Genomic DNA, 26,281 nt, shown 5'->3' on the forward strand with positions numbered 1-26,281 from the left:
TGTATGGGGGCGGAGGGCAGGAAAATCACAGACATTGTGCAAAGGAAAAAATTTGCTCCCCTCCCCCTGCCGTCACCATATGGCGGGGCCCTGAACCTGGTGCACGGCTGAGCCCGACCCTGGGAGAAGAGAGGGTGCTTGTACCTCATCTTCCCACCCCCCCTCCAGTTTGAGGCTGGGCCTCCACATGCACTAACCCAGAGTTGGAAGAGGGTCAGGCTGGGAGCGGGGAGGAGGCTCTAGCCTGCAGCAGCAGCCAGAGGAGGAGAAGGCGAGCTGAGGGATGACAGGGCGAGCGGAGGGGGACTAAATTGGTGTGGTGCCTGGGGGCAATTGTCTGCCTCCTCCGCTTACCCCTTGCTATGCCACTGACATTGTATCACTGTCACAAGCAGGGAGGAACCAGGCAGCCCATTCAGAGCAGAGGGCTTATTTAGAAAGAGTTGCATGAAAGAGCTTGGAGCTGCTGTATTTGTTGGGGATCCCAGGAATGATTAACATGCATGCAAACATTTATACATGAGAAATCCATTGAAGTCACTGGGACTAACCCATGTGCATAAAGGAAAGCACATATGTAAGTCTTTGCAGAACCACAGTCATAGGTTATTTGAGCACAAAATATAAGCCTTTGCTGGAGAGGGATTTTTTTTCCTCCTTACCATAAAACCACGACACAGCTATTGCTTCCAATAACACCACCGCCAGAATTGAGCAGCCAGCACCAAACTCCTCCAGGAGTTTGACAACATATGCCCCACCCTGGAATGACAAATGCAAACAGGCTGTGATGTTAGTGTCTCTGACTTGTATTGCACCAGTTTTCTGAAGCATTCAGTCCACACTGGCATTAACAAGCCAGAACCTGGGAGTGAATGGGGTTAAGAAGAAAGTGAAGGAAACTCTTTTTCTCTCCCTCAAGATATTGGCTCAGGTGTTGGTCATGGACATGAAGTCCTGTAGGTCGGTGTTTTTTAAAGAACAGGTTGTGACCCTGTACTGGGTCATGGATTACCAGGCACTGGGTCGCTTTTCTGTAGGATGACCAGGTGACTAGCAGGGATTGCTAAGGCAGATTTCCTACCTGTCCTAGCACCATAGGCCACACTGCAAGCAAGAAGTGACCAGCAGTGAGTCCAGCTCCTACGCAGGGGGCCATGGGGCTCCACGTATTGCCCTCCACCTGAGCACCAGCTGGCTAGTTCCCAGCCAATGGGAGCTGAGGAGGATGGGGGCTGTGTGAGAGCAGTGTGCAGAGCTGCTGGCACACCTCTGCTTAGGACTCAGACCTGCTCCTGGCTGCTTCCGGGTCACAGCATGGTCTGGGGTGCCAGGACAGATGGGAAGCAGCCTTAGAATCCCCACTGCTCTGTTGACTGTGAGTCACTGGAGGTAAATCCATGCCCAACCTGCTGCCCCAATCCCCTGCCCTGCACCCTAAACCCCTCACTCTCGGTCCCATCCTGGAGCCCACACGCGAGTCAAAAGGTATAATCATGTTGGGCCACGGGCATCAGCAATTTTCAACCACTGCTTTAGGCGAGGCTGATTGAGGGAGTCAGTATAAAGGGAGTGTGCTGGGTCAAGAGGAGCGGGATGAAGAAGGGAGAGAAAAGTTATTTTCCTTCTGCCCCGATAAAAGTAACAGGAACACACCCACAAAACAGAATGGGCTCTGAAAAGGCAAACATGGACACTTCAGACTATCAGAATGCTTTGAATGTGTCAACAAACTAGTGAAAATGGAGAGTCGGCTGATGAAATGTACCAGGAGGGCTTGTCTTCACTACACAAAAGATGGATGCTCTTGTGATTGATCTTCTTTCTTCGATTTAGCAGGTCTAGTAAACATTCACAAACTCAGAGGGCATCCCCGTCAGTGCCAGGATTCCTGCTCCTCGCAGGGATTAAGGGATGCTGATGGGAGCATTTGCTTCCATTGACCTCCCACTGGCGATATGGCGTGGAAACTCAGATGACGGTACATTGACTGCAGCTATATTATTAACATAGCTGGAGTTGTGTATCTTAATTCGATCTTCCCTGGTAATGTAGACCTGTTCTAGGCCCTAACTTCAGGAAATTAGTTTTGGGCTGAGGACAGCAGTTCTGTACTGATTGGGAAGGATAATCTGAATTGCTCCTTCATGTTGCTGGACTGTATGTTAGCTGTAGCCAGTTTTCATGGCTGAACTTTTCACAAAGAATTTAGAGTTTGCAAAGGAAGGAGGGAGCATCTAATGTGGCTCAGGCTTACTCACATGTGTAAGGGTGGTGAGAGAGCCCAAAAAGCATATGGTGATGAGGCCAAGAACAAAGAGCTCCCTTCGCTTTGCTAGGATGTGAGGGTACTCATCCATTACTGCCGTGATGACAGCCTCCAGGCCTCCAAACTGAAAAGGAAACACATAACGCCATTGAGGTGAGCCAGGAAAACAAAGCAAAGGGTGAAATTCCACTCTTGGTATAACCCTATTAACATGTTTGTTGTTTTGTTAGCTTCTTTGGCCTCTGCTGTGATTTACACTCATGTAACAAAGGGTATGTCTACACTACCCCGCTAATTCAAACTAGCGGGGTAATGTAGGCATACTGCACTTGCAAATGAAGCCCGGGATTTGAATTTCCCAGGCTTCATTTGCATAAGCCGGGCGCCGCCATTTTTAAATCCCGGCTGGTTCGAACCCCATGCCGCGCGGCTACACGCGGCACGAACTAGGTAGTTCGAACTAGGCTTCCTAGATCGAACTACCGTTACTCCTCGTGGAAGGAAGCCTAGTTCGAACTACCTAGTTCGTGCCGCGTGTAGCCGCGCGGCACGGGGTTCGAACCAGCCGGGATTTAAAAATGGCGGCGCCCGGCTTATGCAAATGAAGCCCGGGAAATTCAAATCCCGGGCTTCATTTGCAAGTGCGGTATGCCTACATTACCCTCCTATTTTGAAATAGGAGGGTAGTGTAGACATACCCAGAGAGTGGAATTTACCCTCCACCCTGGGTGTGATTTGCAGTTTGCTGCATGGAGATTATCAACCATTAGGACCATTATGGTTCACCATGGTTTATTTTCAGGTTTCACGATTAAAAAAAAAATTATAATAAATGATCATATGAAATGAAATTTATAGATACAAAAACATTTTTTGAGGGTGAAAAGTTTTATGCTTTTGTTTGTCCCCATTTTCCAAACCAGCTCTGCCAGAGCTCAATTTCTTCTGGCATTGTTGGGGCTTGTTAGGAATAGGGATGTAAGTGACTAGTTGAGTAATTGATTAACTGATAAGCCTAGGCTTACCAGGTAATTGAATCGCCTACTTGCATTCCCTCACCCTCGCTGCCTCTGTATTAAAAGCCAGTTCCCCCCCAGCACTGCCTCCATGGTGACACCTGCCCCACCTCACTACTGCCTCTAATAGAGACAGCAGCATGTGTGCGTGTGCGTGTGTGAGTGTGTGAGGGTGAAGCAACCTCTGCCTGCAGTGGGCCCAGGCTCGGCACAGGCAGAGGCTGCTTCACGTCCTGTGGAGCAGCCCTTTTCCATGGTGGTCTGGGCTGGCCTCGAACAGAGGCTGCTCCAGCAGCAGCCTCTGTTCACAAGGAAAACCAGCTCCCCGCTGGGACTCCCACAGACAGGGGCTGCTGGACCCAGTGCGAGTCAAGACTGAGCAAGCCTGGCACAGTCCCAGCTCACGCCGGCTCTGGGACCTACCCCCAGTGCAGCTCTGCAGTTTAAATGTAGTAAGAGCTGGGTGGGCAGGCAGCCTGGGCCCAGCGTGAGCCAGGACTGAGCACCTTCCCTTGTCGACTCATGATTAGTGAAACACCCGCTTCTTAGCATCCTTATTTAGGAACCACGTAACCCGAAATAGCAATGGGGCCCGATCCTGAGTCATGCTGAGTACCTGTTGCTCCCACTGCCTGCAGGGAATATCACTTATGACCACGGCTCGCCAAGCAGTGGTGAGCCCTGTTCGCCAGCCACGCGGTTTGGCGCACTGTACATGCGCTGACCGCACTGTGTGGCTGTGCTGTCGAGCCTTGCTCATGACACAATCCTAGTTCTTTTAAGTCAGTATTCTCTTTCCATGGACTCTGGGGGAAGCAGGACCAAAATCGTACTGAACAGAGATGGATCCAAATCATGTTGACTTCATCCACACATGGGTCATAGCAAGTGATGTAAGTTGGGGATATTCTTTGTTACTGCCCCTGCCCCTGCCCCCATGTGTACTCCCCATTTTGAATGATGCACAGGAATGGCTGAAAATCCCACCCCAGTGTAAACTTTCAGGGAGCAAGACACGCGGAATGTACAATCGTGCCTTTGTAGGATCAATTTGCTCTCTCCCCAAAGGGAAATCAAAGAACTTACTGTGCTGTCCAACCCCAGAGTGATCATCATGAGGAAGAATATGATGGCAAAGAAGGTAGAGCCCACCATATTTGCAATAGCCTCAGGATAGGTGATGAAAAGGAGACTTGGACCTAAAAGGGAACATCCGGTTATTTCCTTCCCTCCATTTCCTATGAAGCTAGTCTGGGTTATGAAAGTCCCTGGGTGTCTGCCTTCTGCTCAAGCTGAAAGAAATAGGGTGATTTTCTTCCTATAATGGAGGAACATTTTGGTGCAGATTTTCAAATTGACAGATAAATGTCTGTGAAAATCTTGCCCTCAGGGCACGTCTCCACTTGCAGTGCCAAAGATCCGTCTTCTGGCATTCAGTTTAGTGGGTCTAGAAAACACGCACTAAATCAAATGCCGAGGGCACCCCCAGTTGGTGCCGGTACTCCTGGCAGTCGTGAGGAGTAAGGGAAGCCGATGGGAACGTTTGCTCCCACCGAACTCGCACTGTGAAGACAGCACTAAGCTTGGCTTAAGGTATGTTGACTTCAGCTATGGTATTTACGTAGCTGGAGCTGTGTACCTGAAGCCAACTTTCCATGTTCAGTATACTCAGACCTACCAGGCAATACCAGTCTGGAATTTCCTTTACTGCATTGCTAGGGATTCCCTGCTCCCATGCCAGGTTATTCCATTGCTCAATTGACCTTGCCGTGGTTTAGCCTATTCAGTTGAGCATTGGCTGTTACTATATCTGCAATCTCCAGTAGTAGGCACCACACCCAGTTGCTTACCCAATGTTTATTAGCTTGCAGAGGGCTAAATTCTGCCCCCATGTGCATTTGTGTGACCTCAGTGCTTTGACACTTCTAGGCAAGGCTCTAACCTGAGTTGTGGTCCAGAATCAAACCTTTCATCCAGTGATCACTGTTCGACAAAGGTTATATAAGCCCCAGGAGGTCAGTGGGAAGTGTCTTGCCTTGAGATAGATAGGGACTTTGAGACACAGAAAGGGAAGTGACTTGCCCACGGTCTTACAGCAAAACAAGGAACCTAACTCAGATCTTGATGCTCCATACCCTGGTTTAACCTCCCCCATCCGAATGTATGGCTGCAGATAGGCTGCTTGCTGGTGTAAGAGAGACAAACCTTTGTCTTTTGCTACATCTTCCACCTCCACGTCTCTCATTTCAGCCATGTAGCCCAGCACTGTGAAAATGACAAACCCTGACAGGAAGCTGGTCAGACAATTCACCGCGCTGGTAACAAGGGCGTCTCTGGAAGGCAGAACAGGAACAGATGACTGGAAAGGGCAGGGCATTTCAACAACTTCTTTTTCCTCTGCATTTCTAGCCCCAGAATCTGCCAGCCCCAAATCTTTCCTGTATCCCCCTCCCCAATCATGCCCTAAAGAGCACAAGCAGTAAAAGGGAAGCTCCATTGGCTCACATCAGGAGGCACAAGCAGGATTCACTCCCATGTGGCTGGGCAGCCAGGGCTACGCCTGCTTCCAGTTCCAGAGGCAGCTTTGGGAAGGACAACTCTGCCTGCTCAGGAATGAACAAAGAGCTGGGCAGAATTTCCTTAGTATCCAGAGCACTACAGAATAGAGCAAACATAGGCATAAATGCTGAGATTTGCATTGCACCTGGAGGTCCAGTCTCTGGGACCAGGCCAGCCAACGGAAGGAGTGCAGGGCTCCCAGCCACTGCCATGGCAGCTAGATCCCCAGGCCCTTTAAATTGCCGCTGGAGTACCACGTGGTGGGCTCTGGGTGGCTTTGAGGGCTGGGGGGATGCCGTATTCCAGGTGGTGCTGAGGGCTGGCTGCCTCAGCCTTGCCCCTTCTGCACAAGGCTCTGGCCCTTCCAGGAGCATGGACCTGCCCCTCCCTCCTTCCTCGGGGCTGTAGCGGCTGTTGGCGCCCAGGCTGACACTAGCCAGGAGCCAGAGGGCTGTCCCTGTGCTGTGCAGAACACAGTAGCTTTCACACTGTCAGAGCTGGGATTCTGGCTCCGGAGTGCCTGGCTCCCAGTCCTTCAGCAGGTTTTTTCTCTTCAGTAGATCCCACATTGGATCCTGTCAGGCCCATGACAAATGGTCCCAGGCAGCGCTCTGTCCTGGTGACAGCCTGGTCTCCCCGGTGCTGGGATGAGAGCACTGAATAATTTGGGGCAGCTGGCCCCGCCTTTGGGGATGTGTGGCCAGTATGCATGGAAACAGCATGGAAACAGGCTCTTTTTGGAGGACAGAAACTGCTCCAGACCACCCAGCTGAGCAATGGCATGAAAGGCCCCAGTGTTCTCTGGAAATCTGCTGGAAGGTGCTGGCTGCTTGGAGCAGCATTCCCAGGCCACAGAGACAATGCTGCTGACGCCAGCCCCCTTCCCGCCCCTGCCATGCCTGGGGGCAGCAGGGTAGACGGAGGTCCTTGGCAGAGGCTCCCATCTCGCTGCTGGGGCTAACTGTCCTGCCATGATGTGGCTTGGGGTGCACTGCATGGCCACCAGGGACTGGTCCGTTCCAAGGTATTTTTGTTCAGCTAGAGCAATTGCTCAAGTGCAGTTTGTGCTAGGGATGTCAACGTGCAGTCAACCACATGATTAACCAATTAGCCTGGGCTTATCAGTTAATCCTATCAACTACATGCACTTCCCCCCTTGCTGCCTCTGTATTAGAGGCAGCAAGAGTGGGAGGAGACGGGAGCTGTTACACATTGGGAGCTGGCTTTTAAGCCAGCCCTCTGTGCATGCTGATTTTTGCGGAGCCACCTTTCCCCCCCACTTGCTGTCTCTCACAGAGAGAGAAGCAGCAGCATGAGGGGTGGGAGAGCAGGTGGGAGCCAGTACACAAGGAAGTAGCTTTCAAGCTGGCGCCCCGCACATATCGGCTACTCAGAACCACCTGCCCCCTGCTTTGCTACCTCTTTATCAGAGACAGCAGAGTCAGGGGAGGTGGGAGCTGGTGCTCATGAGGAGTTAGTGCTCATGGGGAGTCCGCTCTCTCTGTGTGTAAATGTGTAAGTGCTAAAATTTCAAGTGGTTACACATTTACACAAATACCTGATAGTTAATATCTCTAATTTGTGCCCTGAAAACTTGCACCTGCATCTTTGTACCCTGCAGAGGTGAAATGGGGACCCTGTTCTGAGAACTTGCTTCTTTGGCTTTTCTCTTTGGGCCTGCCCTGAGAGCAGAAGGGGCCCAAGGAGCTGCATTCTCACCTGCAGGCCAAAAGGGGGGCCAAGTTCCAGGCTGGCCAAAGGGAGTCTGCCCCATGCTAGCCAGGGCAGGGCTGTGGGTGAGTTTTGGACTGTTCTGCTGCCCATGGGAAGCTCAAAGTCTGTAGTTTCTTACCGGTAACAGTTGTTGTTGAAATGGTTGTAACTGGCGAGAGCAAGAAGAACCCCGAAACCAGGCCCCAAGGAGAAAAAGATCTGGGCAGCAGCATCCACCCAAACCTGGCCGAATAAGCATCGATGCTGGTTAGAGGTGGGAATGTGGGTGGATCCCAGGGGCTGTGATCTAGCCAGGGAGACCTGCCACATGGGGTATGAATCTGGGCCCCAAAAACAGCTCAGTTCCCTTTGCATTCTCTCTGCCCCCCAGGCCATTGTAATGGAGCACAGATCTAACCATCTGGCTCTGAAATTTGCCGATTGCCTTGCTTTGAAAGTGCAAATTCCAGGTTGGCCTGGGAGCCTGTGGCCCTGGGTCTTAGGTATATGCTGCCCCAATGCAGGACATGCCACCCTGGATTCTTGTTCACACTGCGGCCCCTCTGCACTGCACTTGCAGTGACAACCAGTGTTACATGTGTAATTATAATGGTTCCCATGCAGCTCAGGGACTGGCTGTAACACAGTGTGAGGTCCCAGTGCAGTCGAGCCCTGGGTTGTGTGTCATCTTGGAGAAACTCCATTTAAATATATTTGCCTCAATACTGATTCTTGGATGGGGTTCCCTTGCTTGCCCTAGCTTCCCAGTTCCTCCAGGAAGGACACCCCTAACACAGGAATGAAGGGAAGCAGATGTCCTCCCAGTGGTAATTCAGCCGTAGAAAACTTGAGCAATGCTCAGCTGCAAGCTAAGCAGAGAAATCAGGGTGAGAGAGGAATCAGGATGTGACACGCTCCCCAAATCTTTCCTGGCATCCAGCCACACCAGGGCTTGGCTCACACAGTTCCTGGAAGAAGTGGCATGATAGGCCGTCTATCTGTTATGGAAGGTTTTAATTGGAAAGTATATCACTGATTAACTTTAATGAAAATTCTCAAGTGCAGCTCAGGGGTAATTACAGACAGGAAGTCTATTGTCAGGCCAGCTTTACAAAGAGGGGGCGAAAACACAGCATAAATAAAACTAGACTGCAAATGAGATGGGTAATTCAATTAAAGATTTACATTTCCAAGAGCTTGTCCAGTGTGCCTCTGTTTTCTGAAGGAATAATGAACCTATTACATTCTGGTTCTCAGATCTGCGCTGCTCATTTCTGCCTACTGCATCTGCAAGTACTGGCTGCTAGGAGGTCGGGGTGGCATTTAAAGGAAGTTGCTTTCTGCGGTGGCTACATCAGATATACATCATGTGGGAGGATGGGAGCTCCAGCAGGTGCAATTAATGTCACGTTAAAGCACTTTTAACACCGCTACTCGCATCACCTCCCTGACAGGTTGCTGTGATCACATCAGTCCCTCCCTTGGGTTCCCCCCTTCCCTAATAAATTGCTCACAAATCTTTGTCCTGGCCTTTCGACCAGGACTATTAGGCTTATAAAAGAGACAACTCAAGGTCTATCAAATCATGACTGGGGTGGAGAAAGTGAATCAGGAAGGGTTATTTTCACCCCTTTGCATAACTCAGTGACCAATTAAGTTAATGGGCCACATGTTTCAAACCAGCATAAGGAAATATTTCTGCATGCAGCACACAGTCAATCTGTGGAACTCCTCGCCAGAAGATGTTGTGAAAGCCAGGACTTTAACAAGGTTCAAAAAAGAATTAGATAAGTTTTGAGGAGGATAGGTCCATCAATGGCTACTAGCCAGGATGAGCAGGGATGTGACCCCCATGATCAGGGGGTCCCTAAACTTCTGACTACCAGAAGCAGGGTTTGGATCACTCAGTAACTGCCCTCTTCTGTTCATTCCCTCTAAAGCAAGTAGCACCAGCCTCTACTGGAAGACAGGTTACAGGGCTAGGTGCTTGGTCTGACCCTGTGTGGCTGTCGTGATGAACCTTGAGGCCCCTGATGACATAGGCCAAGCAATGGAAGGGCCGTGTGGCTAGGCGCTCGCTGTTACCATGCTGTCACACTGAGAGCAGGGCGAGGTGACATGGCAGAAGGCCTATGCCCAGCCTGCCCCATAGCATGGCTGGTGTTGGTGGAAAACCTGCACATCTGATTGTTCCTCGTGATGCCCAGCCTGTTGAGTTTGGGCTGGGGTGTGTGGAGCTTAACCTGTGTTTGTCCTGGGATAGACAGTCTGCGGCCCAATGACTCCAGGGTTGTCCAGCCAGCCCTGTATTGCACCTGCCTTAGCTTATCTTCCAGGCTCTCAGGTGGCTCCTGGCCACATTGCTAAATACAGCAACCCCCAGCAGTGGGGAGGGCACTGTAGCAGGCCAGAGCCTGAGCAGGGGAATGGCTGGCTGTAACTTACAGCAGTGCTTGTGAGCTTCTCCCAGTCAGGTCTGAGATAGAAGACAATCCCTCTCCAAGCCCCTGGCAGAGTTGCTCCCCGAACCAGCAGTATGAGGAGGACGATGTAAGGCAGTGTAGCTGTCACCCACACCACCTGGAAAGCAGAAACCGACCAGACAGGCGTTTCAGTGACAGTAGAGACAGACACCAACTGCTACCATAGGTCACATCCATCAAAGAGTATTAGCGCAAACAGGTCACCACAGACACTCGGCGTCAAATGCACTCCCGCCTTTGAGTCTGAGCGGTGGAATATGAATGGAATTCAGTTTTAATGGCCACTGTTTGGAATGATCACTCTTCAGGAGTGGGGGGGGGGGGGGGAAGGGAGATCAAAAAAGGACTTTCCAAACTTGAGTGATCTGAATCTGCCCAGGCTCGCTGATCAGTGAGGTGGTCAGCTTAGAATGGGTTTGCTCATTACCTTTGGCAAACGTAGGAAAGAGTTTCACATCACCCAAGTGATGCTGCGCTGTTGTGAAAGGCTGAAAGATACAGCTTGTGGGGGTACTTAGTAGCAACCTTGGCAGGGAAATAGCTAGGTCACCTCATTTAGTCTTTGTGAGAGTGAGATCTTACTTCTGTGGGTTGGGAAGTCTGACCTGGTTGTAAGTGGGTAGAGTTTGCTGCTTAGTGACTGTGCATACAATGCTCATTCAGCTACAACCGTTGGAACAGAGATTGCACTAGCTCATCCTAACAACATTTTACCCTTCGTATGGATTCTGGAGGTCTGATTTGCAGAGTTCTGGCAGGAACTGGCTGAGCTGCAGCAAAAGCCAGCAGGGAGCTATTTAAAGAACTGTCAGGGACCTGGGCTAGAATAGGACAGCACCTGTAAGAAAGTTACTTTCATCACTGGCCGAACCCCTTCTGATTCCAAGTGGCATTCAGCCCAAGCAGGGCAAAATACTAATTCTGCCAAACCGTTTTTCAGTGAAAAAAAGAGGATTCTACAACATGAACTGTTTGGGGGATTTGTGTCTGTTTTGCTGATGGTTTCTATTTAAAAACAGAGAGAGATTTGGAACAAATCAAAATGTTTCAATTCAAAATGACTTTTTGTTTTAAAATTTCCTTCAATTTTGTTTTGTAAAAGTTAAAAAAAACAACTTTCAGTGCTTGAAATCAAAATAAAACAGTCCATTGAACCCAAAGTAAATGTCTTTCCAATGTTTTCTGTCACTGAAGAGTTTTTAAACAATTTCATTTTGAGGCTGAAAAGTGGGTTTTTTTCACTTGTCCTCAAACTGAAAAAAAAATCAGTTCTTTGCAAAATTCTACTCAGCACTGCTGAAAAACGGGCCGGGAGGGTATGTTTTCTCCTTCTGCTTCTGATTTATTCTTTGCAGGCTGTATTACAGAATACCGAGTAAACCCCGCTGTTATGAGTGGCCCTAGGAAGCAAGAGTGCCCAGATTCAAAGGCACCTTACACCACTGAAAAGTTATTTATTTAGCACCAGACTAGAGTGAATAACACTGTTACAAGCTTTGGGGCAGTGAGAAATGAGGCAGAGAGACTGCAGGAGGAACCCCCCCACACACCGCCCGCCACATTACTTATGGACTCCCCCATGATGGCAGAGCAGATACAAGTTATACGATATTAGATGAATTTTGCCTTTTCCCCCTCTAGTTGCAAATTGCCAGAGATCCGGCCCCAGAGTTTTCATGTGTGTTTATTATTGAAATGGGTTCTAGATTTTCAGGGGTGAACAATCCTATGGGCAGACCTTTGATACCATGCAAACCCCACTCTGTTAGCAGTTCACAAGTTTCAGCAGTTCACAAGTGCAGCAAATGTGCCACACCAGGCTCCTCTGCCTGCAGATGCAGAGCACTAGGGGCGTGCATCTACATGCAGCCACTGAGGGGTTAGGGGCCCTGGCTCTGCACTAGCTGTATGATGCACTGAAGCAGCCTGCTATTGCTCACTGAGAGCTGAGAGTCAGAAGGGGCATGGGAGGTCTTCTTACCTTCCCTGAGGTTTTCACTCCTTTCCACAGGCTGAAGTAAACAATCGTGAAGATGAGAAAAAGGCAGAGGACAAGCTGCCAGCGGATCCCGCCTACGTCGTTCAGGCCACCGGATTTCTGAATCTCGAGGACTTTCCTCCTGTGTCAGATAAGCCCCCCGTTGGCTTAGTCACCAATACAAGCAAGAGAAGGGAATGTTGAGCCACTGGGAGCTGAGAAAATGGTCAGATTTGACTCTCTGCCCCTTGTGTGCACAGCCCAGCTTGTCCTCCACAGTGACTATTGCTGGGCTGTGAGACCTGGAGGAACCATGGTCAAGGGGGTAGGGTCCAACCTTAAGCATGGGGACATGCTGCTCTTCACCCTGTCCCTGGCTTATTGTGAGCAATGGCCTCAGGCTGGCAAATCACATAACCACTCTAGGTCTCAATTTTCCCGTCTGGGAAAGGAGGGAAAGAATCCTTACCCACCGTGGGGAGCAGCAGGAACTCTGGTTGTAACCCGCACTGAGAATCCCAAATCTATTATATATTTCAGATAGTTTGTCTCTGTGTGTGTCTGTTTGTCTGTCTTTGTCTGTCCCCCAGCCAGGGGACATGCACCCCCTCCCTGGCTGTGTCCACTGAAGCTGCAGCAGCCATAGAGAGGCGCTTTTCACTTGGCCCCAGTAGTCCTCTCTCCTCAGGGCAGCCTGCATACTGATCCCCACACACCCAGCCCCACCCCAAAGCCATGATCCCAATGAAGGAAAGAAAATCTTGTTTAAGTTAAGGACCTGAGCAATGCTGGGTAAATCCTCTAATTTGATTGTTTCCACAGGCTGAAGTAAACAATCGTGTTTCCAATAGTGTTTGATTGTGCCAGGACAACTGGAAACTCCAGGAAAAGGACTGTTTTCCATAACATGGAGGGGGTGTTCGGAGGGACACAATATGAGAGTGGCCATGGTGGACAGCGAGCCCACAGGGGAAAGTTATCCTGCAGAGTGCCCACCAGCGGAGCCGCCCCACCAAGGGAGTGACCAGCAGGGCTGGAGCTCCACCATCTTGCCTGCCAGTGGTAGTCCCTCTGCCCCAAACCCTTTCCTCCTGGTACTTGGCTGAAGATGGGGAAGAGAACAGGCCCCTGGCAGCTGGGAGAGGCCCAAGGGGAAGAGAACAGGCCCTGGGTAGGGAATACTGGGGAGGGAGAATACACCCCCGGCCCCAGCTTCCTGCATCCTTCCCCTCTCCCACATCCCCAAGGTCCTGCCCTGAAGATCTAGGCAATGCCCGGCAAATCTGCTAGTAGAAATACAAAGCAGTGTTATTATATATGTGGCTGAAACAGAGATGTCAATGATCATTCTTCCTATACCTTGCATAGCATGCCCTGGTGCATAGGTGCTGAGGGGACTGGGTATTAACGAGAGAGGGAGAGAGATTTCCCCCTGGCCCAGTCACATAGCGCACTTACATGCACTTACGTATAAAACTCTTCCGCCGGCGACTTGGAGAAGCTGGTCCAGGTCACGTTGCTCTTTCCAAAGTAGTTGGTGCAGTTGGGGGTGTTCCAGGCATTGTCGCAGCTTGTCCAGGGCAGAGTGCCAGTAAAGGAGGAGTAGAAATAGTACAGGGCCCAGGCGATGATGGTGTTGTAGTAGAAGGAGACGTACAGGGCAATGATGCAAATAGCAAAGCCAATGCCTGTGTGGGGAGAGAGGAGGGGAGCACATCACGGGACCCCAGTTCCTGCACAGTGCTATTCTTCTGCTGCAGTGACGGCATCCCTGAGCATGGCTCCCCTGGTCCTGCGTGGGAACTGTGCACAGAGCACTGGGTGCTCAATTCCCATGCCCTGCTAGTAGAATTAGTTGTGTCAGGCTAGTTAATCCACCTGGGGTGAATTTTCCCTATTGTGAAAGCTGCTTATGTCTGTGATTTGCCACATTTTGGACACTGCTGCAGGGGAACAGGCTGGGGAGGGAGGGGGAGCGGGGAGATGAGAAGGGGAAGGGGCCCCTCCGGGAATGGGGTCGGGAGCTGGGGAGCTTGGACAGCTATGCTCTGTAAGACTCTGTGTGCAGGGAGGGAGTGGCTGTTGCGAATGGAAGAGGCATGATCCCTGCAATATCCCTGCAAATGCATTTGCTACAATATCCCTGCAAATGTATCTCACAAGGAGTGATGGCACACCAACCTGCAGCAAGACTCCAGGGTGCTCTAATTTTTCTCCATTCAGCAAAGCAGAGGACTCAGCATATTAATGCTCAGTGAATGTTGAGCTGCCAGGTCAGGAGCGAGGGTGTCTTACCTTTAAACATGGGACAGATGTGTTTCCAGATGGAGATAGCTCCTGTCCTATGAAACTGTCCTAGGGCCAACTCCATGTAGAAGAGAGGCACCCCTCCAAAGATGGCCATCAGCGTGTAAGGAATAAGAAAGGCTCCTGCGGAGAGAGGCAAAACCACTGCAGGGCATCATGTCATCCACAGCAGTAAAGGTAGGCTCACAAGCCAGCCTGACGGGCTGGGAATATCTATTTGAAATAGCATCTCCAGACTCCAGTCAGCGGTCCTGCCCCTCTCTGAAACTGAGGGGAGCAGCTGAGCTGAAATCTGTGGGAGTCCTACCCAAATGTTCCCTCTCATCTTTTCCATCCAGGAGAACATTTTTATTTCTTCAGCATTGCAGAATAAATTTTTAAAACATGCACCAAGGCAATGTGTACCACCAGTAGAAACACAAACCTAGCTGTGGGCACTCTGCAGCTGGGTCACATTAGAATCTCTCATGGACAGCTGCACATGTGCCAAGCTGACAGGAACACTAATCCTGCCCAGTGACTTCAGCAGAGCCTGGATTCTACCTCCAAGTTACAGCTCTGGCTTCCCCACTACTCCACTGACAGAGGATGGGTTGCACAAGGCCTCTTCCTACTCAGACCTCATCATCAGCCCATCCCTGACAACAAGCGACTCCTTTGTGTAGCAGACCTGCCTGCAAACAGGTAGGTACATACCGATCCCCCAGCTCCCTGGGGAGCTGATGTTGGTGAACTTGGCCCATCCTTATAAAGTGGGAAAAAGTAGATGAGAAATACCGTACAAGTGAGCACAGTGTCTGAGAAACTTACTGCAATCCCATTGGGATAAGTGTGTGTCTGTAACTTAGCCAAGGAAACAACATTTTCTCTCTGCAGAAACTCCCTGGCTCGTTTGAGTGGATGGATGCTCTGAAGTTCATGTGCCACTGAATCGTTACATCAAGGGGCCCCATTTTTGGTAGGAACGGAGGGATTGGTTGTAAGACTGGGCAGTGCAGACCATCACAAGGGAGAGAAAGAAATATTAAACACCTTTCAGGTGTCAGAGGTTCTACAGAGAAAAATCCCAATGAATATGTATCATCACTCAATGAACTCAGTAATTACTGCTGTAATTTGCATTATTCATAATGAAGCAGTAATTACTGGGGCTAGATTTGTACCCACTGGATTCTTTCAAACTGGAACTGCTCTCTCTACTCATCAGAAATACCCTACTGGGATTAGTTAATTTACCCCCCACGGCTCCTCTCTCTGAAAGGCCGATGCCCAAGGAACTGGCTGTTTGATACTAACCAGTGTACATGTGGGGGTTTCCTTTAGACGAATGGCCACTGGCAAGAGGTGGTGGAGGGAGATCTGAGCATCACCAGAGATCCTGTGAATGTGAGCAAGGGATATTAACTCCTTCCTCTCAGGAAGGTTATGTGACTAGGCGGGGAGAATCTGCAAAGGTGTTGGGTTCATGCTTGGCTCGGTATCCAGAAATCTGGGCCCTTCTCAGAACTATCCAAGCCACCTGCAGCTACAGACTCTGGCTGGGAATCTTGGGCACTGGGCAGTGCCAGCGCCTACTGGAAAGAGGCACAAGCACAGCCTGTCTCACCATAGTAATTTGTTTCTGGCTGTGAAGCAAAGACTGAGAACACCTGTTCCAGTGCGTCAGTGTCACACAGCCCCAGAAAGCCAGAGGGCAAGGGTGCAAATGCCGGCGCAGCAGCTGAAAGGTCATAATGCAGACAGATCTTGTTAGTGAAGGAAGGAAAGTGACCTGGATCCCAAGGAATTCATGGCTATTCATCCCACCATTATCTCCCTCCAGCACAGGCCTGGCTAGAGCTGCCAGAGCCACCAACAACAGGGACGATGCCTTGCTCTCTGATACAAAACTACTCAAGCTAGTGGAGTCACAAGCAACGGAAATGTATTCCATAGGGCTCTGGCTAAACTGGGGGAGTGGGCAACAAAATAGCTAATGACATTCAATGTAGATAAATGCAAAGTAATGCATGTTGGAAAACATTATCCCAGACACACATATCAAATGATGGGGTCCGCTGTAGTTGTTACAAAGAGATCTTGGAGTCACTGTGAATAGTCCTCTGAAAACACCCACGCAATGTGCAGCAGCAGTCAGAAAAGCAAACAGCATCTTGGGAATCATTAAGTTTGGAATTAGATAATAAAATGGAAAATATCTTATTGCCTTTGTATAAATCCATGGATCGCCCACGTCCTGAACACTGCGTGCAGAAGTGGTTGACACATCTCAAAAAAGATACATTTAGAATTGGACAAGAGTCAGAGAAGTGCAACAATAATGATAAGGGGTTGGGAACAGCTGCCATATGAGGAGAGATTAATCAGACTGGGACTTTTCAGCTTGGAAAAGAGGAAACTAAGAGGGGATACGATAGAGGTCTATACAATCATGAGTGGTATGTAGAACGTGAATAAGGAAAAGTTATTTACTTGTTCCCATACCATAAGAAACTGTGGGTCACCAAATGAAATTAATAGATAGCAGGTTTAAAACAAACCAAAGAAAGTATTTCTTCACACAGCACATAGTCAACCTGTGGAACTCCTTGCCAGAGGATGTGGTGAAGACCAGGACTTTAAAAGGGTACAAAAAAAGCAAGACAAATTCATGGAAGATGGGGATAGCTATTAGCCAGGATGAGTAAGAATGGTGTCCCTAGCCTCTGGGAATGGCTAGTAGGGGATCACTTGATGATTACCTGTTCTGTTCATTCCCTGAGGGGCATCTGGCATTGGTCACTGTTGGAAGACAGGGTATTGGGCTAGATGGACCATTGGGCTGACCCAATCTGGCCGTTCTTATGTTTCTAGGTTCTTATGTCTGTGCAGCCCCAAGCACAATGAAGCCTGATCCTGAGCATGACTAATGTAAATGAGAGTGTGTGTGGGGGGGGGGGGTAACATGCGATCACAAATGTAATGAATGATGTTGGGTCTCAGTGGCAAGGAGGATGGAAGAACTGTACCGAACTCTTATAGTCAGAAAAGGCCCTACCACAAGGGCAGTGGTGCAGACAGGGACAGAGATTTGTTGCTATTGGCTGGGTCGTACCATCTGGGCATAGCCCAGAGAGAGAGAGTTGGTGTCAAGTCTCACTGAGCAGGGGAGCAATGGGAAGCATGGTGGCTTGCAGGTATAGAAAGCTCACCAGACTCTCAGGCCTGCAAAGGCTTTTCCTGTGAAGGATGCAATTTACTGCTCCCCAGATGGTGCCCTTCGCAGGTGGAGCAAGTGAGCTCTGGCTCCATCCCCTTTTGGAGTTCTGTGTGAGAGGAGCATGGACTTAGACATTCCCTCATGGTGTGAAAAGCCTGACTCCAAAACTCAGTGGTATCTGACTAGAGCAGAAGGGGACTGACAACCCAGATCCAAACATGAGCCCCCGCTGCCACCTTTTTGTAGAAGCCACGTCAGCCTTTCCCAGCCGGATTTCTGACCACAGATTTCACTACAGCTGCACCTGCATCAGCCCCCGCAGTTCCAGAGGGTCCATTAATTATAATATTGATAGTGACCTGAAGGGGATGATCCTGTTAGTGGATGGCAGTTTTCAGTGGCTGTAACTCCATCCATTACAGGCTAGATTAGAGAGGCACAAACAATTCTGAGTACAAATAGGACCCCAGAGCACCTCTCCTAATGCAGCTAGTAACTAGGCTAACTAGCCAATTGCTTGGCATGTATATTTGGTCCCTTCCCAGGAGCAACAAAACCCAGAACAGGTAGTGCTGCAATGCATGTGTGTCCTACTGGAAGTCAGCAGAAACAACTTCAGGGCATGCAAACAGAGGCATAGAATGATTGAGACCTGGTTCACTACAGTCACCCTGGCCTGCTCCTTGGTCATTTGCCAAGGAAGAGAACAAAAAAAGCTGCACACATCTGTGCAAGGAAAGCAAATACTCATGCAGACTCCTGAATGGAACAAGACTGTGCTAACTGGCATTGCTTATAGAGGCTTTCAGGGTGTGTTTTAAATATATATATAAAAAGAAAAATGTTCACCATGGACGGAGCTTAAAGTTTCCTCATACTTTGCAGGTAACTTGTAGCATACCACTGTATCAACTTACACAACGCTCCATTTTTCTGAGCAACCAAAGCCCAGAACCTGGCTTTTCTGAAAACAGAATGTTGGTCTTGGGAGAACAGCTTGGGAAATGGCTTTTTCATGAGAGTGCAAATAGTTGTGTAAGTTCTAGCATGTGACTAAAGCAGCAAGTCTGCAAATCAGGAAAGCCAGCTAAAATGCAATGACTTATTAGTTTATGTTAGGAGCATACATGAAGAACTAATCCAGTCAGATACATGTTCACTTGCTCTCCCCTTCTCTCTTTGTGCCATTTCTGCTTTCTTTCCTTTATTAAAGATACCCTCTGAATGTTTTGACAGTTTTATTAAATGGAAAATGTATTCAGACCAAATTGACAGTTTTATTAAAAGGAAAATGTATTCAGACCAAATTGACCAACTAGGAGCTAGCAGCTATCCTCAGTTTCACTGTGGTTAATCCAGAATAACTCTGTGGAATTGAGTGCAGGTATTTTGGATCTACATGGGTGAAATGGAAACCAGAATCAGGCCTGCAGTATATAGCAAGACATTAATTATTTTCTTGTAATTTGCAGTTCATTAAGGTATAATACTCAAGTGCCTGTGGCTTTTGGCAATTGAATCTACTTTGTCATCTGCAAACAACACAGTCTTCATTTCCACATCCTTACTTCTTAAAAAGAATTTTTCTACTCTTGTTTATTTAAAATTGTTGGTTTGCTCATCTGGTGCTGGAAACCTGTTCTCAAATCAGGATTATGGTTGCCTTGAACTTTCAGGTAATTATTTCTATCAGGAAGAAATAATTGGGATTTTTAATTGATCAGTTGAACTACTGAAATCTGTTTTATTTTGGTCTGAAAGGAAGGACCATGGACAGCTCCCAAAAAAGCTGTTTGGCTTTATTTTTAAAGCCCCTAAGTGCACTAGCAATATGCCTATAATCCTTCACAGTAATCTTAAAGCAAGAATGTTTTGGACATTTGAAATGATGATCTTAAAATGTAAAATATCACAAGTGATCAGTTTCACAAACTGGGAAGACTGCAAAGTTAACCACAGCAACACAAGATTTGATCTCTGGTCGCAATTCATCATTTTCAGTTTTCTTTTTAAAAAAACTTCTATATTAACCATAGAAATTGGGATGCCTCTCCCCTCTTCATAAATGTACCCCTCTAATCCCAGGAGGAGCAGCATTGCTAGAAAGATGTTTAAAATAAGAACAGGTAAAGCAGAAAAGAGACAAATCCCAGCTGAAGTTTTGTCATTCTTGGAACTTTCTGGGCTCACAAGAAAGGCTGTAAGAACCAACTACACAAAACAAAGAAACAATACACTTTTTAAAATTGACAAATAAAAAGCTGCTTTATTTTCTTTAGACAAGGATTAAAATAATAAAGCTGCATCCTTACCCCCTCCGTTCTGATAACAGATATAAGGGAATCTCCAGACGTTGCCCAAATCTACAGCAAATCCAATCACTGACAAAAGGAAATCCATTTTTTTGCTCCACTTGTCCCGGGAATCTGTTTGGGTCATAAGCAACACTGGGTTGGCAGGATGGCTCGGGCTTGTGTTTCTACCCTGCTGGGGAAGGCTATCGGCTTGAACTGGAGAGTTCTGCTCTGACATTCTGCTTCTGATGGCAATCCTGCAGGATTCAAGCTGAATAAGTTTGAGAAGAGAAGGATTTGTTATTGCTGATGACAGATCCAAGGAGGGGAGGGTCACATTGACTGGGCTTCTCCACCTCCAGCCTGAAAATCCACGCCAGGAGAAAGGAGCCATAAGAAAGACCCATCCTTTGATCAAAGGCAGGAGGGGGAGTGGAGAAAGCATTTTGTGGCGAGCATATAGCTGAAATGCCGGGACCAACTTTCTAGTGCTGGTGTTTTAACCAGTTCTCTTTATAGAGGTTTGATATCAGTGCAGGTGTGCACTATGCCCTTGTTCAGGGTAAAGTTGCTACATGGCAGAGTGCAAGATTTATCATCATCATACCTCCTATGTTAGGTTCACTTGGAACAACTCAGGTTAAGTGAAAATGTATTTTCATGACCACTGCCTCCTACATTCAGTTGTTCTTGATTATACCATGCGTAGGGCTGGCGTGGCAGGCTCAATAAAAACTGTGGATCAATATAGACATAGCATTATCTCTCATCAGAAGCAGCAGTTCCGCTTTGCTCTCACCCTATCTGACAAACAGCTGTGGCTTCCTCCTTTTTCGATTTTTTTTAGGAAGTTACAGTCTCCTTACTGTAATCACTAATAATGCAGAAATTATAATGAATGACTATAAGGACAATTCAGTTTTCCAGGGGAAATCTGTCCTAAGTTATGACCTAAAATGGCATTCTACTTGTTAGGATGCAAAAGGTACTAATGAACGCACCCCAAATGCACTGTGTTTACTCAGATTACAAAAAGAAAACAAACAAACAAACAAAACCACAAAAGCCCCACCATTGGAGCCGTTATAAACCAGCAGGCATGTGCATGTTTCCAATTCTTGTAGTGAACTTTCAGATTTCTCTATCTGCATTATTCTTTAAGGTAAAACAGAAAAAGCAGTCATGCAGCACTTTAAAGACGAAGAAGATGGTTTATTAGATGATGAGCTTTCATGGGGCAGACTGACTTCCTCAGACATTATTCAGAATATGAGCTGGAAATGGGTGCAGCCAGGAAGAGGGTGGCCAGTTGGACACAAGATGCATACAATCAGTTTGACTTCAGTGGCTCAGTTCTTTCCTGGAGGGAACCAGCCATGTGAGATGACCAACAACCTTCCTTGTCTTTTCATCTGCCCTCTTGTGTGGCCGAAATAGCCACAGTGCTGCAGACACCCACACTATGGTCCATGCAGAGGGATGCAGCATCTCTGATCTGGCTTCACTGGTTGGTCAAACTTCAACTTTAGTCCTTGCTAGATGTTTGAGATAGGTGGGAGCTCTTCATGCATGATAGAGCTAGAGGAGGAGGGGAAGAATGGGAAGAGAAAAGAGAGAAAATTGGCAAAAAACTCAGATGATGAGCTTTCATGGGGCAGACTGACTTCCTCAGACCATATTCAGAATATGAGCTGGAAATGGGTGCAGCCAGGAAGAGAGCAGCATCTTTCCTGGCATGGGACATCTGTTGGTATTGGCCAGCCATCTTCTGTGCAAACACAGGAAGGTGGATATAGTCCCCTCCATGCACTGACCAGACACAGCTCTTGGCACTGCATTTTCAGCTCCTGCTGGCCCAGGGTTTCTCAGGTTAGCACTTGCTCGCCTCATTTCTGGGCTGGCTTAACATGGCAGGTTCAATCTCTGGTCCAGATTTCAAGGGTCCAGCATCATCTGTGGTCCCGCATCCCTGTGAGTGCTCCCAGGCTGCCCCCCTCCCACTCAGCAACTCCTCCCCAACCTTCCCAGAGCTTCCAGGAAGGGAAGAAGACAGGGGGATGCTCAGGGGAAGAGGCAGGGGGCTGTGGGGCCCTGCATGTGGGGATCAGAAGCATAGCCCTGTAGCTGGCGGTGGGATCTGGGAGTGCAGCCCAGGTGTCATGTGGTTCGGTGCACTCCTGCAGGGCTGGGCTCTTAGCCCCCATCTGTGGGGCTCTGAAGTCACCTTTTCTCTTCCCCTGGTGCTCCCCCAGACCCTGCTTGGTCAATGCTGGTCCCTCTACTGTGGCCACACTGGAGCTCAGCAGCCAGTGAGAGCCTAAGGGGTGGCATTAACCTCCCTTAGTGCGGCAAATTCTCTGGATCAGGACTGGTCAGGTCCCAAGGGTGCCAAACCAGGGACTTACAACCTGTATTACCATTTCCTATTGAACTTGCAGGAAGGCAACGGGCCCCAGTATGCTGGGCCCTATGCAATCACTGTCAGAGAGATGCATCCAGCCCCAAAGAGTTGACATCGAAACAATCTTCAAGTGACATGAATCTTAAGCCACCTGCAGTGCTCAGGAACGGCTGCCCCCGTCCAGCGAGGCAGCACTGCCAAGGTCTTGGCGTGTCTGTACAAACCCCTTATGGGTACTGCAGAGGTCACTGTACCTCATGGACACCACGACCCAGCTCAGCTTACAAGTGAACAGCTGTTGTCCTGCAAAGTGTTCTGGGCTCTGAGAACCAAGCTGGGGTCATTCCCTCCTCATGCAGTACTAATATCACTGGTTCTGCAGGGCAAATTAGACCCTCCCGGGGCTTCCTGCAGCAGGACTGGAACACCCCACACTGTGGATGTGCTGCACGGTGCACAAGAGAATCCGGGTCATGTTTGCCTCACTGGGCCAGCTCCAGGGGCCTCCCAGAAACACCTTCTGTCCTTTGGCTGAGTGGCTCTGACCCTGCCCACACACAGGCACTGCTCTGCAGGGCAGGACAGCCACTGAACTGTTGTTCCTAACCCTAGCCCTGGCCCCAGCGAGCTGGCAATAGAGTGGTGGGTGGTGTTAGAAGGGATGTGAGCCCCAGGCCTATAGGCTGCCCCATGATCCAGTCAGTCCTTGGCCCTCATGGGGTCAACTGCTGTGGAGACTTTATGTTCTGAGCACACTTGTCTGGTTGGCATTGGGCTGAGGCCACTAACTGGTTTCACGTTGGCCCCGGACCTGAGATCTGCCCTGTGCTAGGTTCAAAGCAGTGATTGCCCAGGGACAGGCTCTGTCCCCCGTCACTGAGGGTCTGGAGATCCTAGACTTCTGCCTGGTTTCCAGTGGGCCAGGAAGCAGGGCCCAGTCCAGCTATGTTGGCCGCTTCCAGAGCAAGCGCTGCTCCAAAGCCGGGTTTTTCAGGCCCTTCTCAGCTGTCATGAAGAGGAACTGCAAAAGAGATCACAATTGGACGTGTGGTTAGTTCCCATCAGGATAAACAGGTTTCCATGGCTACATGACGTCTGCTTTTCCACACACTCCACCATTCTGAGGACACCTGTGCTGAAACCCGCTCAGAGGGACACAATAGCATTTTCTGAGCGTGCCTCCTCCCCAACTCTCAGCAGTGGTTTGGTTCCCTTGGGCTTTGCTCCCAGCGGGACTGAGGGGAGAGGGGGAAGGGAATCAGGGACAACTTTTTCCTGGAGCCTTTTTATAAAGAATTCACATCTATGCAAAAATCTGTTGGGAACAGTCAAATAAAAAGATGTCAGGATGCACGGGCATCATGTGGCTGAAAACTGCTGCCTCGGGGGTGGCTAGTGAAAGCCATTCCAGGAGCATAAAAAGTCTGTCAAGGAACGGATATGTTTCCAGAGGTGCAAATGAAGGGCCAGATCCCCAGCTGGCCCAGGGAATGTGGTGGGGGAGGGTCACTGATCTGCCCGACTGAGGATCAAGCCCTAGCACAGACAAGCAGAGAGTGACACTGTGCTGTATAAATGCGCTGACACCTGCTGTCGTTGGATAGGTAGCGCATGACGCTCTGTTGGCACAACAGTAAGGAATTCCATGCTGTCATCTGCCCCTGCTGCTGATTTATTGAGACTTCACTGATGGCAGGCTTCAGTCGGAACACAAGGGATTTTACAGAAGCATCGTTGAGCTGGAAAACAGGATCCTCTTCAGTCCCTGCCCAACCCTGGCCATGCAGTGTCTTTCTCAGCCACCTGAAAGCCAACACTGTGCTGAGTGCAGGTTTAGCTGTCTCTGGCTGGGGGTTCACCATTGACCTTGAGAGACTATCCACAGCCTAATTTTAGCATTCACTACACCTGCCTGTGCAACCCTCTTTGCTGACCTCAGGAGACAGCTGTCTGGACAGGCCTGGGCATGGTGTTAAATGGAGTCACTATCATGGCAGACAAGTCTCGGGGGGGAACCATGTTAGTCTGTATCTGCAGAAACAATGAGGAGTCCTGTGGCACCTTAGAGACTAACAGATTCATTTGGGCATCAGCTTTTGTGGGTAAAAACCACTTCATCAGAGGCAAGAAATGGTACATGCCACAGATGCTCCGTAAGGGCCTTAGCCAGCTCTCATGAAAGCAAATGGTCTATTCATTCTTGAGAACTGGACTGAGCCTAAAACTCCACTGATAGTGTGAGTTAGAAAGACCTGGGAACTAGGCATTCTCCCTTTCTATTTAGCCAGCATAGTGCCTTTCTACCTCCTGCCTCTGTCCATACCCATCTGCTGTGTTCTTCCCACTTGGTTGACAAGAATTTCTCTGGTGCATTGGATTTGATGGCAGCAGTGTGGCTGAAGCAATTTTTCAAGAGTGACTTGGCCTCATGCTGCCGCTGTGCACAGCAGTGAATTTCTCCTGGGATGAATGCAGAACAGGGGTGAGTGCAGTTGGGGCAAACTGCTGAAAGGTCCGTGCTTGGTTTTCTGGGTGCTGCTGTCACCTTCGACAAGCAGGGCTGAAAATTGCTGAACTGAAAGGGGGGTTTGTATCTTTCCTTAGCACTCCATGTGAGAAGGCTCTGCTTCTCCCCTGGATCTATTCATTGAGTGTTCAAGGGGCAACCAATATTTAATCCCTTCCGCTAGAGGACTGTCTCAGAGATGTAAGTGACACAATAAAGAGACAATAATGGATCTCAAAGTCACCATGTTGTTTCAGGCCAATTCCACAAGCCAAACACACAGAGAAGACTCAGAATTTAACTTCATTTACATATTTGATTCCTATCACAGAGGTACAAATAAAGACATTGGCTGGCTAGCACACTACCTTCCACATTCTAATGATTTAACCAACTAAGTAATGGGTACTTAGAGAAGGTGCAAATTGTTCTTATCAGCTTTTTGTAACATGAACACTCTAGTTCACATTCTGTTCCTCTCCCCTCCCCCTCCTACTCCTCTCCCCATCTTATTTATTCTTGGATCTGGACTTTAAATGCTCCAGTCATCTGAAGAAGTGGGTTTTGCCCATGAAAGCTCATGATACCATCTACAAGTTTTGTTAGCCTTTATGGTGATTCACTGTTTTTTAAGTTTTTACAATAACGAGAGCTGATACTGTGGTGTAAGGTGTGTGTGTTTGCAACCTATATTCAAATGTTTTCAAGAACATGTCTTGAATTGTCTGGATTCAATTCTCCCAAAATGGCTGCAGAACAAACGAGGTGTCTGGTGCCTGCAAGTCAAACTGAATGGACACAAAAGTGAAACTATTGGCCCGTTTTCACTGACCAAGATAAGTGAGGCATAAAAATTAAACCTCAAGCACCAATGCTGAGCAGTTCCTGACCTACCTTCCTTTTGAAGAGGCTCTTCGTTATTCAGGGATGACTGCTCATTTTGTATGATACCTGATCGATCCCATTTAAAATTCAAAGGAGTTCAGTAAATTATGCTGCAGACTAGAATCTGCACAAAATGTCGGTGCTGCCCCTATGGAACCCAATCTGAGGATGAGCAATCTACCTTTACCCAACACATTGCTGTCAGTTTGATTTCCAGGCTTCTATTCCACCAGCCTGTCACCTTTGACAGATCCCACCCTGGGGATCTTCCTGTCAAATAAGCAACACAATTCATAAAGCTAAACTCACCAACCTCTTGAGTTTATGACTCTCTCTCTGAACATTGTATCAGCCACCCATGCAGCCCAGTGTTTGCCCAGGAGCTATGCAGCTACACAACTCCTGTGTATTCTGGAATTGCATCCTGCCTGCGACTGTCAAAGTAATGATGGGGAGCTTTGAAACACAAGGTCTTTAGCAATGGCAATTTGGCAAACTAATTGTAGGTACCAGAGAAGGCCAACGTGAATAAAGCCTCAGATCAATATGTTGCTTCTTGTTCACTGAGGCTGGGTCGGAAGCAGCAGAGGGCTGTCTCAGTGACTGGCTCTGACTGCCGATGGTCAAACTCACGCTTTGCTCTCAACGCCAGTCCTTTGTTCTCCTTTCCC

At 48.7% G+C, this 26,281-nt stretch overlaps 1 protein-coding gene across 1 annotated transcript in view; it reads right to left on the reverse strand.

Moving 5' to 3' along the window:
- Positions 1-606: 606 nt before the first annotated feature.
- The window catches only part of LOC102443842 (sodium-dependent serotonin transporter-like), a 49,152-nt gene continuing 23,477 nt past the window's right edge, over positions 607-26,281 (reverse strand). Inside the window, exons 3-11 of the mRNA XM_075897753.1 lie at positions 14,314-14,448; positions 13,487-13,706; positions 12,022-12,160; positions 10,003-10,137; positions 7,697-7,800; positions 5,491-5,618; positions 4,372-4,484; positions 2,262-2,393; positions 607-762 (exon numbers count right to left, since the gene is read on the reverse strand). Coding sequence (XP_075753868.1) covers positions 607-762; positions 2,262-2,393; positions 4,372-4,484; positions 5,491-5,618; positions 7,697-7,800; positions 10,003-10,137; positions 12,022-12,160; positions 13,487-13,706; positions 14,314-14,422 — 1,236 coding nt within the window. The 5' untranslated portion in view covers positions 14,423-14,448. The remainder of the gene's footprint in view (positions 763-2,261; positions 2,394-4,371; positions 4,485-5,490; positions 5,619-7,696; positions 7,801-10,002; positions 10,138-12,021; positions 12,161-13,486; positions 13,707-14,313; positions 14,449-26,281) is intronic.

This window comes from Pelodiscus sinensis, chromosome 15, assembly GCF_049634645.1.
Source record: "Pelodiscus sinensis isolate JC-2024 chromosome 15, ASM4963464v1, whole genome shotgun sequence".
In the NCBI taxonomy this organism is placed as follows: domain Eukaryota; kingdom Metazoa; phylum Chordata; order Testudines; family Trionychidae; genus Pelodiscus; species Pelodiscus sinensis.